Consider the following 13,897-nt stretch of genomic DNA (forward strand, 5'->3'; position numbering starts at 1 on the left):
TCATTGATTGGCTGCCTCCTGCACCCAACCCCCCACCCCCCACCAGGGATGAAGCCTACAACTTGGGCATGTGCCCTGACCGGAATCAAACAATGACCTTCTGGTTCATAGGTCGACCCTCATCCACACTGGCTGGGCAATAATTTTTAAAGTTCTTTTTATATTCTGATAATGTGTTGAATATGCATATTGCAATATTTTCTCCCATCTTGTGAACTTAATGCCTCTTTTTCTTAATAGTCTTTTAAATGAGTCCTTTGTGCTAGCTGTTTGTGTTTCATATCTAAGAAAAGTTTTCCCACTCTAAAGAAGCTATCATGAAATATCATGAAGATGTTTTCTTTGAAATTAACTTTTGTGTATGGTGTGAGGTAGGAATCAAGATTATTTTTTTTACCATATTATTCTGTTGATCCGGAACTATTTATTGAAAAATTCATACTTAAACCTATACCATTAATCATGGGATTATATATGTATGGATCCATTTTTGGACCATTTCCAAGAAACAGTTAATTGTTAAACTTATTCTCAAGAAAGAATGCCTGTAATCTGATTCTTCCCTCAAATAGCATTTATTATATGTTTATTATGAACTAGGCATCATGCTAATTAGCTGTCTCATTTCATGTTAAACCTTATCAACCCCCCAGTTAGATAGGCACTACTACTACCATTATCTCCATTTTATAGGTAAGGATAATAATACTCAGAGAATAAAATAACTTGCTCAAGATTTCCTAGCTAGTAAGTATCAGAAATCTGATTTGAATGTAGGTCTGGCTGACTTTGCAGTGTGTCTCTTTATTATACTGTTTAGAGCAGCTTTATTTGTGGGGGGGGCAATAAAGATGTGTGATGGAGTTTGGGGACCAACTTCCCTCACCTCCATCATCTATCTATCAGAATATTTTGTTACTTTATTTGAGTTACACAGCCTTGGTGCACATTTAAATTTTCATATTAATTGAAAGAATGCATTTTAAAGATTGGGAACCATAGGTTCATGCCATTTACTAAGCACTTGGCATGTGATAGAATATATTGTTGTTATTATTCTATATATTCTTTCTTTCTTACTAGCCAACTTTTAAGAGTAAGGAGTGGCTTTTTCATATTTGTAACTCTGATGACTAAGGACACTGCTCTGCCCAGAGCAGGGACTTAATAAATATTGGTGTGTTTGTTTGTTTTTTATAGTTGTTGAGCTGTAATTGCTAACTTGAGAACTTGAAATTTCCTGATCAAGTAGGTTTTCTATCCTGTATTGTTTTTAGTTTAGATCATGTGACCAATTCCTAACATATATATTTTCTATTTTTTCTCTTTCAATAACTGCTGCCTCAAAGGGGAAAATGCAGATCTGTGGCTCAATGGTCTGGTAGCAACAGATCTGAAATTTTTTAAATGTATAATCAGGAGCTGATTCCCACACAATTGAGGAGTTAAAAAGAAAGACAGAAAAGAGAGCCTGAAATTGACACAGAGAGAGACAGAGAGCAAACTGGGTCTTGCTCTAGACCCTCTTAGGGTCTGTGGCTTTAAGTTCTGTGCTTCTATTTCTCATATGCAAAACAGGACTAATAACAAAACAGCACAGGCTTGTTGTAAGATAAAATGAAGCAACAGACAAAAATATTCTAAGAACTGGAGGAAAATGCTATTTAATGTCAAATATTGGTAGAAAGTAAATTGTTTGATTTTATTGATAATAAGTAAAAGAACAAAATATATATTTTTAGATATTTACTAAAAATGGAACTGCTTGACAAAATAATTCAATATGGTATAATGGTAAATTTCGAAACTTTCTATTGCTTTAAAGTTTTTGAATAAACATTTTAATTGATCTATAATCAGATTACATTTTGAAGTAACTGAATTTACAGTAATTTAACTTAACAAATTTTTAAGATCATAGTCAATGCATTGGCAAGGCAGGGTATTTCTTAATTTAGTGATAAAAGGGGGCCTTGAACCAATAAGCATATTATCTATTGTGTAGTGTAAAAGATATAAAATAATGAGTGTGTATTAAGTGCCAAAATTTTCTCTAAACTCAGTAGTGTGCCAGTTCAATTCAACAAATATTTAATTACTGCTTGTGTTTTCCAAGGACCCGTGTTGGGTACTGAGGAGGAAGCAAAGATGAATAGCACCAGCCAGAGGGAGACACATTAATCCAGTGACTAGGCTACAAAGCAGAATGAAGAATCATAAAGTAGAAGAGGTAAAACACAGCGAGGACCTGGTGGAGCCTAAAATAATTTCTTTTCCTTCCTCCCTCACTCCTCCCTTTCCTTCATATTCTCTCTCTCTCTATCTCTCCTATTTTGGACCTCTTTTCACATGTGCCAGATCGCTTATCTGAGGTCCTTGTCTGCAGAGAAGCTGCAATCCTCTAAAATCTCCCCTATTCCCTATTCATCCTTTCCTCACATTTTTATGAGCTCCCCTGCCACCAGCACTGCATTTGGAATGGTATCTATTGTGTGGGTGGTAAAACGATGGACAGCTATTTTTGTTCTAATTATGAGAACGGTTTTATTGGGCGCGGGGGTTGGAGGGGGCGGGTAGGGGAGAAGGAAGAAAGCAGATCAGAGACTGAGCAGCTCAGCAAGGATGCTCCGAGGAGGCGTTACTAAGGTTACTAGAAAGCGGACAGCAGGTGATATTTAGGCAGGATTTTTTCTAAAACAAAACATATTTTCAAATGAGGCGTGTGGACTTAGTGAGAGCAGTGCCACACAGTATTCTCGAGGGGGGAAGGGAAAGAAGCACAAAAAAAACCGACCACCACCACCCGAGGGCTGCGACTTCGAGACCGCAGGGAGCCTCTGCCTCCCCTTCCAGCCCTGTTCTTCCGCCGCCTTTGTTTCCCGGGACGCTTCTGGCTGTAGCACAAGTTCGGCTCCTCCCGGGGACGGTGCCATTTAGGTGTGACACGCGTCCGAGCCGGGCCGGAAGCACCGCCCTCTCGGGACCCGTAGGGAGAGGAGGGGAGCGGGTGGCGGCGGCGGCGGCGGCGGCGGCGGCGGCGGAGCTGCGCGGCTGAGCCGGACGGCAGTGGCCCTGCAGCAGCTCGTTCAGGCCGTGGGTCGTCGCTGCAGCCGCCCAGGAAGCAGAAAACGACGACTCTGCGGGCGAACTCGGCAGCGCTGGGAGGCGGGGAAGGAGTGTGTAAGAAGGGCCGCGAGTGCATTGGGCGTTGGGGAGAAGGACCTCGAACTTGCACCTCCCATGCAAAAGTTGATTATTGTTTTTCCTTTTGATAGATTCTGGAGAGAGCCGGCGTCTCCTTTCTCGAACTTCTGTCGGCCCTTGACCGTTTATTCGTTGCCTGAAGTGAGTGACAGCATTTTAGTGCAACCGCTGAGTGGAGATGGGTATGGGATGGATGAAGCGGCCAGAGAGAAAAAGAAATGGGAGAGGGGACCGGGTCGGAGGTGGTGTCCTGGGGTGTGGGAACTCGATGACGATGGTACTGATAGTTAGCATGGACCGGGTTTTACTGTGCCAGACACTGTTCTAGAAGCCTTTGCATGTGGTCATGCGATTTCCAGTCCCCTGAAACCGGTCCTCTTCACTAACCTCACTGAGAGATGGGGGCCCTGAGGCTCACAGGGTGCAGAACCTGCTCGAAGGAAGACAAATGAGACGTGCGGAGCCAGGATTTGAATGCTGGTGGGCTGATCCCAGAACATGCAGCACCCAGTCATTGTTCCCCATCAAGATGTGAAGGAAGTGAGGACTTAAGGAGTGAGCGGCTGGTATGTCGTGAACAGATGTGATAGGTGGAGCAAGGAATTGACATAACAGAGAGGGTGTGCTCCAGGTGAAGACAGATGTGAGGGTAGAGCTGGAACTGCTGCCTTATAACCTTCTCCATCCTGGCTCGGGCCTTCCTCTCTAGGATTCGGTGGGACGGAAGAGAGGTATTCAGCCACACACCCACACTTGAAAGTGGAAATATAGGAGATAGTCAAACCTCGGTTCTGAAACGTCTTCCATCTCGAACAGTTAGGTTCTCAACCAGGTTGTTCACCCAGAATTCTCTGTTGTCCAACAAGACGTTGGTTCTCAGTCATGCTGATACCTGTATGATCAGTCACTGTCTCTCAGGCAGCAAAGGAGAGAATGTGCCAGTGTGAGTCAGTTTACTGCTAAACCTCACGTTTACATCTCAGGAAATTGTGCTGTGAATATTTTCGTTTTGTTTGGTTTTTGGCTTTTGGGAATCTGGAATGGATTAATTCAATTTACATTTTTTCTAATGGGAAAAATGATTTGGTTTCAAACAGCCTTCCAGGACGAATTACGTTCCAGAACCAAGGCTCTACTGTAATAGATCATAGGCTTTAAGGATTACGTGATACAGCCACCTTATTTAGCAGATGAAGCCCAAAGAGATGAAGTAATTTATTCAAGGGACCCAGGACTAGAAACATACTTTGTCTTAGGTCCAGTGCAATGAAATTTAGAGAGAGTTCTTTCCTCTTTTTTTATTTTCCTAAACCATCACCTGAGGATATGTGTTTTTGTTGTTCTTTTTAGAGAGAAAGGAAGGAAGAGAGAAACATTAATGGGTTGCCTCCGGTATGCACACTGACTAGGGATTGAACCCCCAACCTGGGTATGTGCCTGCAGGAATTGAACCTGCAGCCCTTCAGTGCACAGGATGATTCCCCAACTGAGCCATACATAAGGCAAACCGGTTGATGTTTCTCTCTCACATCAACTTTTCTCTTAAATCAATAAACATGTCCTCAAGTGATGATTAAGGAAAGGAAGGAAAAAAATAATGTACTGTTCACAAATGCAGTAAGTCTAATGGAATATAATAATCAAAATATTAGCATATTCCAGAGATGCAATTTGGAGTAGTGGAAATCATGGTCTTAAGAGTCAAATAGGTAAGCTTAGCCACCTATTTGCTCTGTATAATTGATATACTTTACGTCACTTGTCCTTGATTTCTTTATAAAATGGAGATATTAGTTCCTAACTTGCAATTAGAAGCAGTATTTGTAAGTAAGTACTTAGCATAATGTCTGGAACAAAGTTGATGATAAATACACAGCAACTGTTATTACTCCAAGTTAAATGAAAGTGAAGCATTGCTGAATCTTGTATGCAGTCACATGGCAGCTTCTAGACCTGGTATTCAATAAAAGGGTCAAAGACTAGCCTTTCGTTGGCCTAATGGTGAAAAATTTTTATTCATTTTCTGAAGGGTAAGTCTGTTATTTCAAAATGAATGGAAGTTTTAGATGTGCAGATAGCCCAGGGACAGTGATATATCCACCACAATCTTTTAAACTATTTTGGCTTTTAAAGATAACATGTTTTTTTTAAAGATAATTTATTTTTGAACTATTCTGTTTCATGAATAGTGAGCAACTTAGGTTCTTAGTAACTGACTTTATGCTTTACAGATGCATGGTCATGGAGGCTACGACTCTGATTTTAGTGATGATGAACACTGTGGAGAACCTAGCAAAAGGAAAAAAAGGTAATTTTGTATTGAGCTGTGTTTTGGATCCTTTCTAGATTGAGATGAAGTATAAAGAAATAATATTGAAAGTTTTTGAATTGTGCTTGTAGGTGAAGACAACGATGTTCTACTGAATGAATTTTTGTTTAAAGATTTGAGAACAATTATGTGAAAAATTAGAAAATGTTTATGCTGTGAAGGGATTTATGGAAGTGGAAGGGGAGGAAGGACTTTTTACTTGCAGATGTCATAGCTAAGACGGGGCGTGGTTGGTGGTCCCTTTGCTAGTGCTTTACTTCAGAATAAGCTTAGTGTCGGGGCGTTCATGGGAGTTCTATTGACTTGGAAGGGACAAGTTCTGTCAGCAGATAAAGCCTGGGCCTTATAAGGAAGCTAGTACATCTTGGTGGGATTGCTATTAGGGGTGTGGTTTTCAGATTCTAGTGCTTAGAAACTTGATTTTATCTAGTAACTTAGGAGTGGTTGACTGATTGATTAGTCAAACTTATAAAAATTGGTTTATTATTTTATACTGAGAGCAATATATTAGACATACTAATTGAGACTGAATATTTTTGTTGGGTATTCAAGTCTTCATGGATAACCAAAAAAATAGAAAGAATGATAACAAATTACATTTTATGGTGCTTTCCATTTTTGAGATTTTTCATTCAAAAATATTACTTTGTAAGAATAGAATTTGAGCAAATCTAGTTAGATAATCTTCTCCTTTTTTTCATATTATCCGTTCCCCACAACTTCGATATCTCTACTTTACAAACAGGGAAATTGTGGGACAAAAAACTTAAGTAACTTAGTTTTATTTAAGATTAAGATAGTGAATGACAGAGCCAGAATTTGAACCCAGGAACCTTGTGGGTCAGACACCAGGACTCATACATTTGTTAGTTTCATCTCCATTTTATAGGTATAAAAGAAAGTTAAGATATTAATTAGGACATGTAAGGAAACATAAAATGTATCATTAAAGATCAGTGAGTCTTTTTAAGTTAAGACTTAAATTCTTTAAAACATGTTCCAAATGAAGTTAAAAAGAAACAAGAAACCCTTTGAGAAAAATAAACTCTTGATAATTTTTCTTAATAAACCAGGACCGCTGAAGATGATTTACTGCTCCAAAAGCCCTTTCAGAAAGAAAAACATGGGAAGGTGGTCCATAAACAGGTTGCAGAAGAATTGCTGGATAGGTATAGTATTTCAACATAAATTACTTTGTTTTAAGATGTTTTTGTAAGCTCGGGGACTTGAAGATTTAAATGTATTAATTAGAATATAGACATTGGAATTTGCTTAAAATAAAATTTGTCTTAACAGGGAAGAAGCAAGAAATAGAAGGTTTCATCTCATAGCTATGGATGCCGTATCCTTTTTATATTTCTAGGTTTTTAGAACAAATAGAATATTTTAAAATCTTTTTTATTTTATAAAATTTTATAAAGCCAGATAAATATTTTACTTTTAAAGTGCTTATTGAATTTTGTCATTTCTCCTTTTGAGTACAGTTCTTTTTTTTTCTAATATTGTATATAAAAAAGATTGAGAGACAAAAATAATAAAACATATTCCCAATGTTCCAAAAATATGTTTACAAAGTTAATGAACTTGCAAATATTTTTTCTAACCTGTTTTGCCATGCTCACAACATTTCTCATTTTTATACTATGCTTGTCTTCTGTCTCATTTTAATTCATTCTGTTCTTACCCCTTCTTGGGTAGTTAAGGTCTTTGTAAAATAGTATTTAAAAGTATATCTTTGTCTACTCCATCTTCCTGGAAGAAAAGCTCTGCCTGCCACCTGTTTTGGAAATAGATTTTTAGAACCATAGCTATGGTCATTCATTTAGATGTTATCTGTGCCTTCTTTCATACTAAAATGGCAGAACTGTGCAGTTGCAACAGAGACCATATGGCCCACATATTTACAAAAAATGTTTGCTGATCCTAGCTCTAAAAGATTTAAATGACTTGCTAAGGTCACATGATCCATGAGTGAGAGACCAAGAGCTAGAACCCATATCTCCAGATATTTTACTCTTCTCTTTTTTCTTTTCTGACATGTTAACTGTTTTGTTTCCAGTTTTGGAAGTATATTCTGATTTGATACTCTATTAGAACACATTCTGATCAATTAAGTCACTATCCTATATAATAAAAGGCTAATATGCAAATCAACTGAACAGCAGAACAACCAGTCGCTATGACATGCACTGACCACCAGGAGGGAGACGCTTAATGCAGGAGCTGCCCCCTGGTGGTCCACAGGGGGAGTACTCCTCAGCCAGAAGCTGGGCTCACAATGCAGAGGCAGTGGTGGGAGCCTCTACCCCCTCCGCAGCAATGCTAAGGATGTCCAATTGACAGTTTAGGCCCGCTCCCTGCAGGGACATCCCCCAAGGGCTCCTAAACTGTGAGAGGGTGCAGGCCAGGCGTAGAGGGATTCACACACACACACACACACAAGATTTTTGTGCACTGGGCCTCTAGTCTTTAATATAATAGGATGTAGTCACAGATAGTATTATAGATGCGGTAAGATCTGTATGTGTATGTTCACTTCTAGAGAGTACCATTAAGCTTTAACCTCATATATCTTGTTATACTGCACTAAAAATAAACATAACTCTGGGTTCTTTGAATATTAAAAAAGGGTATAAAAGCCCTGACCGGTTTTGCTCAGTGGATAGAGCGTTGGCCTGCGGACTGAAGGGTCCCGGGTTTGATTCTGGTCAAGGGCATGTCCCTGGGTTACGGGCACATCCCCAGTAGGGGATGTGCAGGAGGCAGCTGATCGATGTTTCTCTCTCATCGGCGTTTCTAACTCTCTATCCCCCTCCCTTCCTCTCTGTAAAAAATCAATAAAAATATATATTTTAAAAAAAGGTATAAAAAATAACATCTTATTTATTATATTTACTGTTTTTCGAAAGCCTAATGTTAGGGTCTAATATTATAGAAGTTGCATCTTCTATTTTTAGAAGTTTTATTATTACTAAAATAGCTAAATTATATTTTATAATAGTGAAAGGTAAATTCTCCTTACCTTTAATTTTTGTACTCCTTAACTACAATTTTTCATATTGTGATGAGTAAAATGAGTGGTGGTGTGAGGCTATATGTAGTTTAGCAATAGAAGAGGAAACTTTCTCACCAGTAGAGATATGTTTTATCATGAGTAGTATGTGCTGGAGAAAAGTTTAAAACAATATAAACAGTATTCAGTAGAAAGTGAAAGTCCCTGTTTTCTATAATGTTCATATGTAATAGTCTAATATTTACCTTTTTCTATCTGAGTTTATAAGCATTGTATAGTATATATTTACATATTAAAAAAGCATACTATGCTTTTTATTTCTACTCACTAATATGTCATGGACAAAAAACAACTCTTAAATAAAATCCTTAATTTTTTGCATTTCAGTATCAAAGGCATGCAAAGTTTGTAAATGACTATATTTTATATTATGGTGGCAAAAAAGAAGATTTCAGGCGATTGGGGTAAGTGTCATGAAGTTTACATAGAATTAGAGGGGAGAGTGGGGATCTTTTAAAGTCCCATAGCTACTATGTCTACTGGTTCTATAGGTTTCCTCTGTTTCCATTCTATAATTTTCCTCTGCTTTCCTCTGTTGTATCATAAAGTGGAGAGACCATCCATAGCATCTAGCTAAGTAGCTTCTCATGAACCCCATTTTTCTAGTAACAGGTAGCCTGCAGAGCTAGATCTGCCCCTGGCAATAACAGATTGTGAGGAATACACATGTACCTGATTATGCAGGTTTTTGGTTTTTTTGAGGATCTTTGAACTTTTTAAACCTCAATGTTTAGGATTGCTTTGTTAAAGGTAGGGAAAACAAGAAACCTCACTCTAATATTTCCCACACGTGAAATTGCTTCCTATATTTGGGGCTCTTCACTTGAGAGCCTCTTGGTTTTGTATGGGTTTTTCCCTCTGACTTAATTTTCTGAATTGGGAGACCCCTAAAACACTTTATACCATATCATCTATCCCAAACTTACCTCCCTCTCAGTTTGGCCTGTACTCCCCTACAATCCCTTGTTTTACAAACCTATACTGTTAGCATCCGGAAAAATTATACCCTTCAACTCTCTTCCTTACTGTCTTCCTAGGAAGCTATAGTAAAATGAGGAATGGAAAACTCTTCATATAATTTTAAAACTAGATCTCAGTAGGGTAGTGTTGTTGACATTTTTTTATTTTCTGAAAGTTCTTTTCATACATTTTCCCTTGTCCACTTAATGTTTACTCAGATTTCTCATTCTAGCTTTGGTTATTTAGCACCATGTGTATAATTGCAATCAGTGCCAGAGATGCATGAGTTTCTTATCCATTTAAATTGCTTCTGTAGTAGCACCCTTTATAGTGCATTTGAAAAGTACTGAAATAATTTTTACAAATATATGTACATATATGCATACACATAAAACTGTCTTTATCTTTGTTTTATTTTTATTTAGGTCTTCAAAAGCCTCACAAACTGTTTAATCTCCTAAATTTGACTAATTCAGTGTTTATATTAGATTGAAATAGTTTTATTTTCCAGGGAAAATGACAAGACCGACATGGATGTTATACGAGAAAATCATAGATTCCTCTGGAATGAGGAGGACGAAGTGGACATGAATTGGTAATTTTAGTCATCTCACACATAATGCATCAAATGCTTTTGTTCTGTCTCTCTTACCCTGCATAGAACAAATATGAATTGAGGACATAAAACCATGCTTCAGGTTACTGAATCTAGTTTGGTTCTTTTGGTAACTTTTACCAATTTTAAATGACTTCTCATTGCTTGAGTTTGTCTTAAAAAAAAAAAAAAAGAAAAACTTTTTTTTTTTTTTAAATATATTTTATTGATTTTTTACAGAGAGGAAGGGAGAGAGATAGAGAGTTAGAAACATCGATGAGAGAGAAACATCGATCAGCTGCCTCCTGCACACTCCGTACTGGGATGTGCCTGCAACCAAGGTACATGCCCTTGACCGGAATCGAACCTGGGACCCTTGAGTCCGCAGGCTGACGCTCTATCCACTGAGCCAAACCGGTTCGGCAAAGAAAAACATTTAAGAAATGATTTTGTTGCCCTGTAAAATGCTTCTTTTTAAAATTTTAAAATATTTTGGAAAAAAAGTAATACCTGAAAATGGTCCTAAAAATCCAAACATTACAAAGGCTAAAAAGTGAAGTTAAGTAAGGCTCTTTCTCATGTCTGACTGTCAGTCTTCTAGATTCCCTTCCTGAAAGAGCAGTTATAATAGTTCATATTCAGAATTCTATGCACGTGTAAGTAATAGGCCTCTTTTATAACATTAATATTTATATTATATGCATTATTTATTTGACATTGCTTCCAAGTAGCACACTATGGTTAAATTTCTAAAAGAAGATTTATATATTTTTATGAATCTAGGGAGAAAAGACTTGCAAAGAAATACTATGATAAATTATTCAAGGAATACTGCATAGCAGATCTCAGTAGATACAAAGACAATAAGGTATGCCTTCCAAATATTTCTATAAGAAGGTTCTTATAAAAGTAGAGCGTTACTTTTTATTATACTGTCTTACCCCCTCATTCTTTTAAAGATGAGATTCTAGTCTAAAGTGCCCTGTACCTACAAAGTATCATTTGGACCATTTAACTCTGCAGCTGTGGAACTTACAAAGGGTCTCTTAGTCAAGGGTGCTTCTTTGTGAGCTGAGGCAAACAAGTCTAAAATTAAACACGTGTGGCTACTGGATCCTGTTTTCATATTGACTCTAGAGCCTCTCGTGATTATAATGAATAATTTGACACTGCAGAATGATGTCTTGTTTCACAGATGAAATTGACTGTTTTTTCCAAATTGATTAGCATTTATAAAGAGGCAGATGCTCATCTTTTGTTACAGAAATGTCTATTCCAGTAAAATTAATCAGCTAATTAGTAATGGCAGATTTTCATTCTCACTTTACATCTTATTTTAGTTAATATTAAAGGGATTTTTATTCCTATCTCATATTTCACATTTGTAGCTAGAGAAGGTGACCCAAGGACATATGATCTCAATTTGAAATGGCAGGGGAGGGAATGTTGCATAAATCTATATGTTTGGATTGTATACATTTATATAAAGAAAGACAACCTGTTTAAAAAGCTGTCTTAAATTTATTATAAGGATTTTGGTTTCATTTAAATAGTTAGATCTCAGAACCGTGGTTGGTTAATTTTTCAGTAGCGCCTTTAACATGTCGGTTGCTTCACAATATTCTTATAGATAATAGCAGTGTCTATTTTATAACCTATGCACTTGGTGTGTCCCAAAGACTTCCTCAGTTTCATGTGAATTACTCTCATTTCTGTACTAGTTATTGCCATATCGAATCCAAAAGCACCACAGCAGTTGGAGTTTCTTGAAAGTTTCTACACTTCAAGTTGAATGTGAAACATAGGTCTTTCTAACAGCACATAATGAAGCAGCGTTTTCGACCGTGACTCATTTGTTGATTGTTTTTCAGCATTTATTATTGAGGACTAGGCTGGGTATTGTGGATTAACACATGGTGTCTGCCCTTCAAAAAAATAAAATAAAATACCAAACCTATAGTCCAGTTAAGGGAAGAATGTATACTTAGTAAATAATTAAATATTTGTATTCTCCACAGTATATTACTGGAAATCATATTTTAGAGAGGATAATCTTAAAACAAATTATATTTTCCTATTAGAACATGATGAATAGTAAGAACAAGGGTTAGTGCAAAAAGAAATCAGATAGGACTCGCATGTTTTGAGTGTGAATACTAGAGAAATAGGAAATATGGAGGGAGAGGGATCTTTTTAAAAAAATAAGACTTTATTTTTTTTTAGAGCAGTTTTAAGTTAGCCAAAATGAGGGGAAGATACAGAGATTTCCCATCTACCCTTTGCCCCACACATAGGAAGGTATCTTTTTTGGGGGGAGGATAATGACTGTTTTGGCATACCATGTTTGAGGTGTTGGAGACAGAGTAGTACTTTTGATTTCTTTGCTAGAATGCATTTCCTCACAGTTTTATTTACCCAAAGACAGTGTTTTATTCGTTTTTTAATTAACCAGCTCCTAGCTCAGTGCCTACCATATATAGTAGTTAGGGTATTTTTAGTGAATTCCAACCTTTGTCCCACACCTCCATTTCCTTCTTTGTTGCTTCTTTCCTTTCATCATTGAGAATTTGGTTAGATCATTGCATCAGTGAGGATTAGATTTAGCTGAGAACAACAAGCATTCCCAAAGAACATTGGCATAAATGAACTAGAAATTCAGTCCAAGCAGATGGCATCGAACCTTGAGTTGTCAGGAAGTTAGGATCCTTTTCTCTTATTGCTTGCATGTGTGAGCACTTTGTGCTAGAAGGTAGAGTGAGAAGAAGAGGCTCAGCACCAAGCCCTGAGTAACTCCAGTGTTTAATCCAATGTATCAGCAGGAAAATTTATATCTTCAGGAAAGAATGTAAAAACATATCGAGACAAAACCTCTAAATCTTTCATATGAGGAAATTTGCAATTGTCACCTTCATGGTGATAGACACTTTTAATAATCATTCTCTATCCTCAGTAGAGTGCTAAGCCCAATAAGTAGTTGCTTAATAATTACTTGTTGAATAGATTAATGAATGAAAGAAAAAGTTTGGAAACTAATACATTACACATTTGTGCTTCAGTAGACATCCCAATATATGTTGGATGGAAAGCAATCCTCACATACATGTGTGGGTTTAAAAATAAAGTTATTTCGAACTTTTTATTTCTCTTTTCTTGGACTGGGAAGATACTATTTTCTTTGGGTTTTAATCAGAATATTTTGAAAGATGTTGTGCCCTCATTTTTACTTGAAATACAAAATTGCCTGCCTTAGCCGGTTTGGCTCAGTGGTTGGAGCATTGGCCCACTGACTGAAGGGTCTCGGATTTCATTCTGGTCAAGGGCATGTACCTGGGTTGCAGGCTGCATCCCTGGGTCAGGGCAGGCAACCAATTGATGTGTGTCTCTCACATCGATGTTTCTCTATCTCTCCCCCTTCCTTCCACTCTCTCTGGAAATCAATGGAGAAAATATCCTCAGGTGAGGATTAACAAACAACAACAACAAAATTGCCTAATTCAAATAATAGATGATTTAAAAAAATAATACAACAACCTGTGAGATTAGGATTTTTATGATAAGGAAATAGACGAGGCTGAGAAGTTAAGTTACTTTCCCAAGGTCATGGTAAATTAGCTTATGAATGTGAAAGATCTTAAAAGGCAGTGGAGAAAAATCCATTTTTAGTCAAAAAACAAAGTTGTGTTTAGGAACCTGGAGGAAAGTTTAACATCTTTCTGCTTTAGGGCTCCAGACTGGT

At 37.3% G+C, this 13,897-nt stretch overlaps 1 protein-coding gene across 3 annotated transcripts in view; it reads left to right on the forward strand.

Annotated features, from left to right (window-relative positions):
* Positions 1 to 2,990: 2,990 nt before the first annotated feature.
* The window catches only part of LOC139021879 (protein FRA10AC1), a 28,251-nt gene continuing 17,344 nt past the window's right edge, over positions 2,991 to 13,897 (forward strand). The window contains exons 1-8 of one of the 3 annotated variants that reach the window (XM_070432686.1): positions 2,991 to 3,180; positions 3,276 to 3,345; positions 5,436 to 5,512; positions 6,607 to 6,702; positions 6,830 to 6,875; positions 8,934 to 9,010; positions 10,078 to 10,161; positions 10,945 to 11,029. In XM_070432686.1, coding sequence (XP_070288787.1) covers positions 5,436 to 5,512; positions 6,607 to 6,702; positions 6,830 to 6,875; positions 8,934 to 9,010; positions 10,078 to 10,161; positions 10,945 to 11,029 — 465 coding nt within the window. In that variant the 5' untranslated portion in view covers positions 2,991 to 3,180; positions 3,276 to 3,345. The remainder of the gene's footprint in view (positions 3,181 to 3,275; positions 3,346 to 5,435; positions 5,513 to 6,606; positions 6,703 to 6,829; positions 6,876 to 8,933; positions 9,011 to 10,077; positions 10,162 to 10,944; positions 11,030 to 13,897) is intronic. The other 2 variants (XM_070432684.1, XM_070432685.1) reach the window with 2 other exon arrangements.

This window comes from Myotis yumanensis, unplaced genomic scaffold (genome assembly GCF_028538775.1).
Source record: "Myotis yumanensis isolate MYYU_CA2020_CCGP unplaced genomic scaffold, mMyoYum1.0.hap1 SCAF_13, whole genome shotgun sequence".
Lineage (NCBI taxonomy): Eukaryota > Metazoa > Chordata > Mammalia > Chiroptera > Vespertilionidae > Myotis > Myotis yumanensis.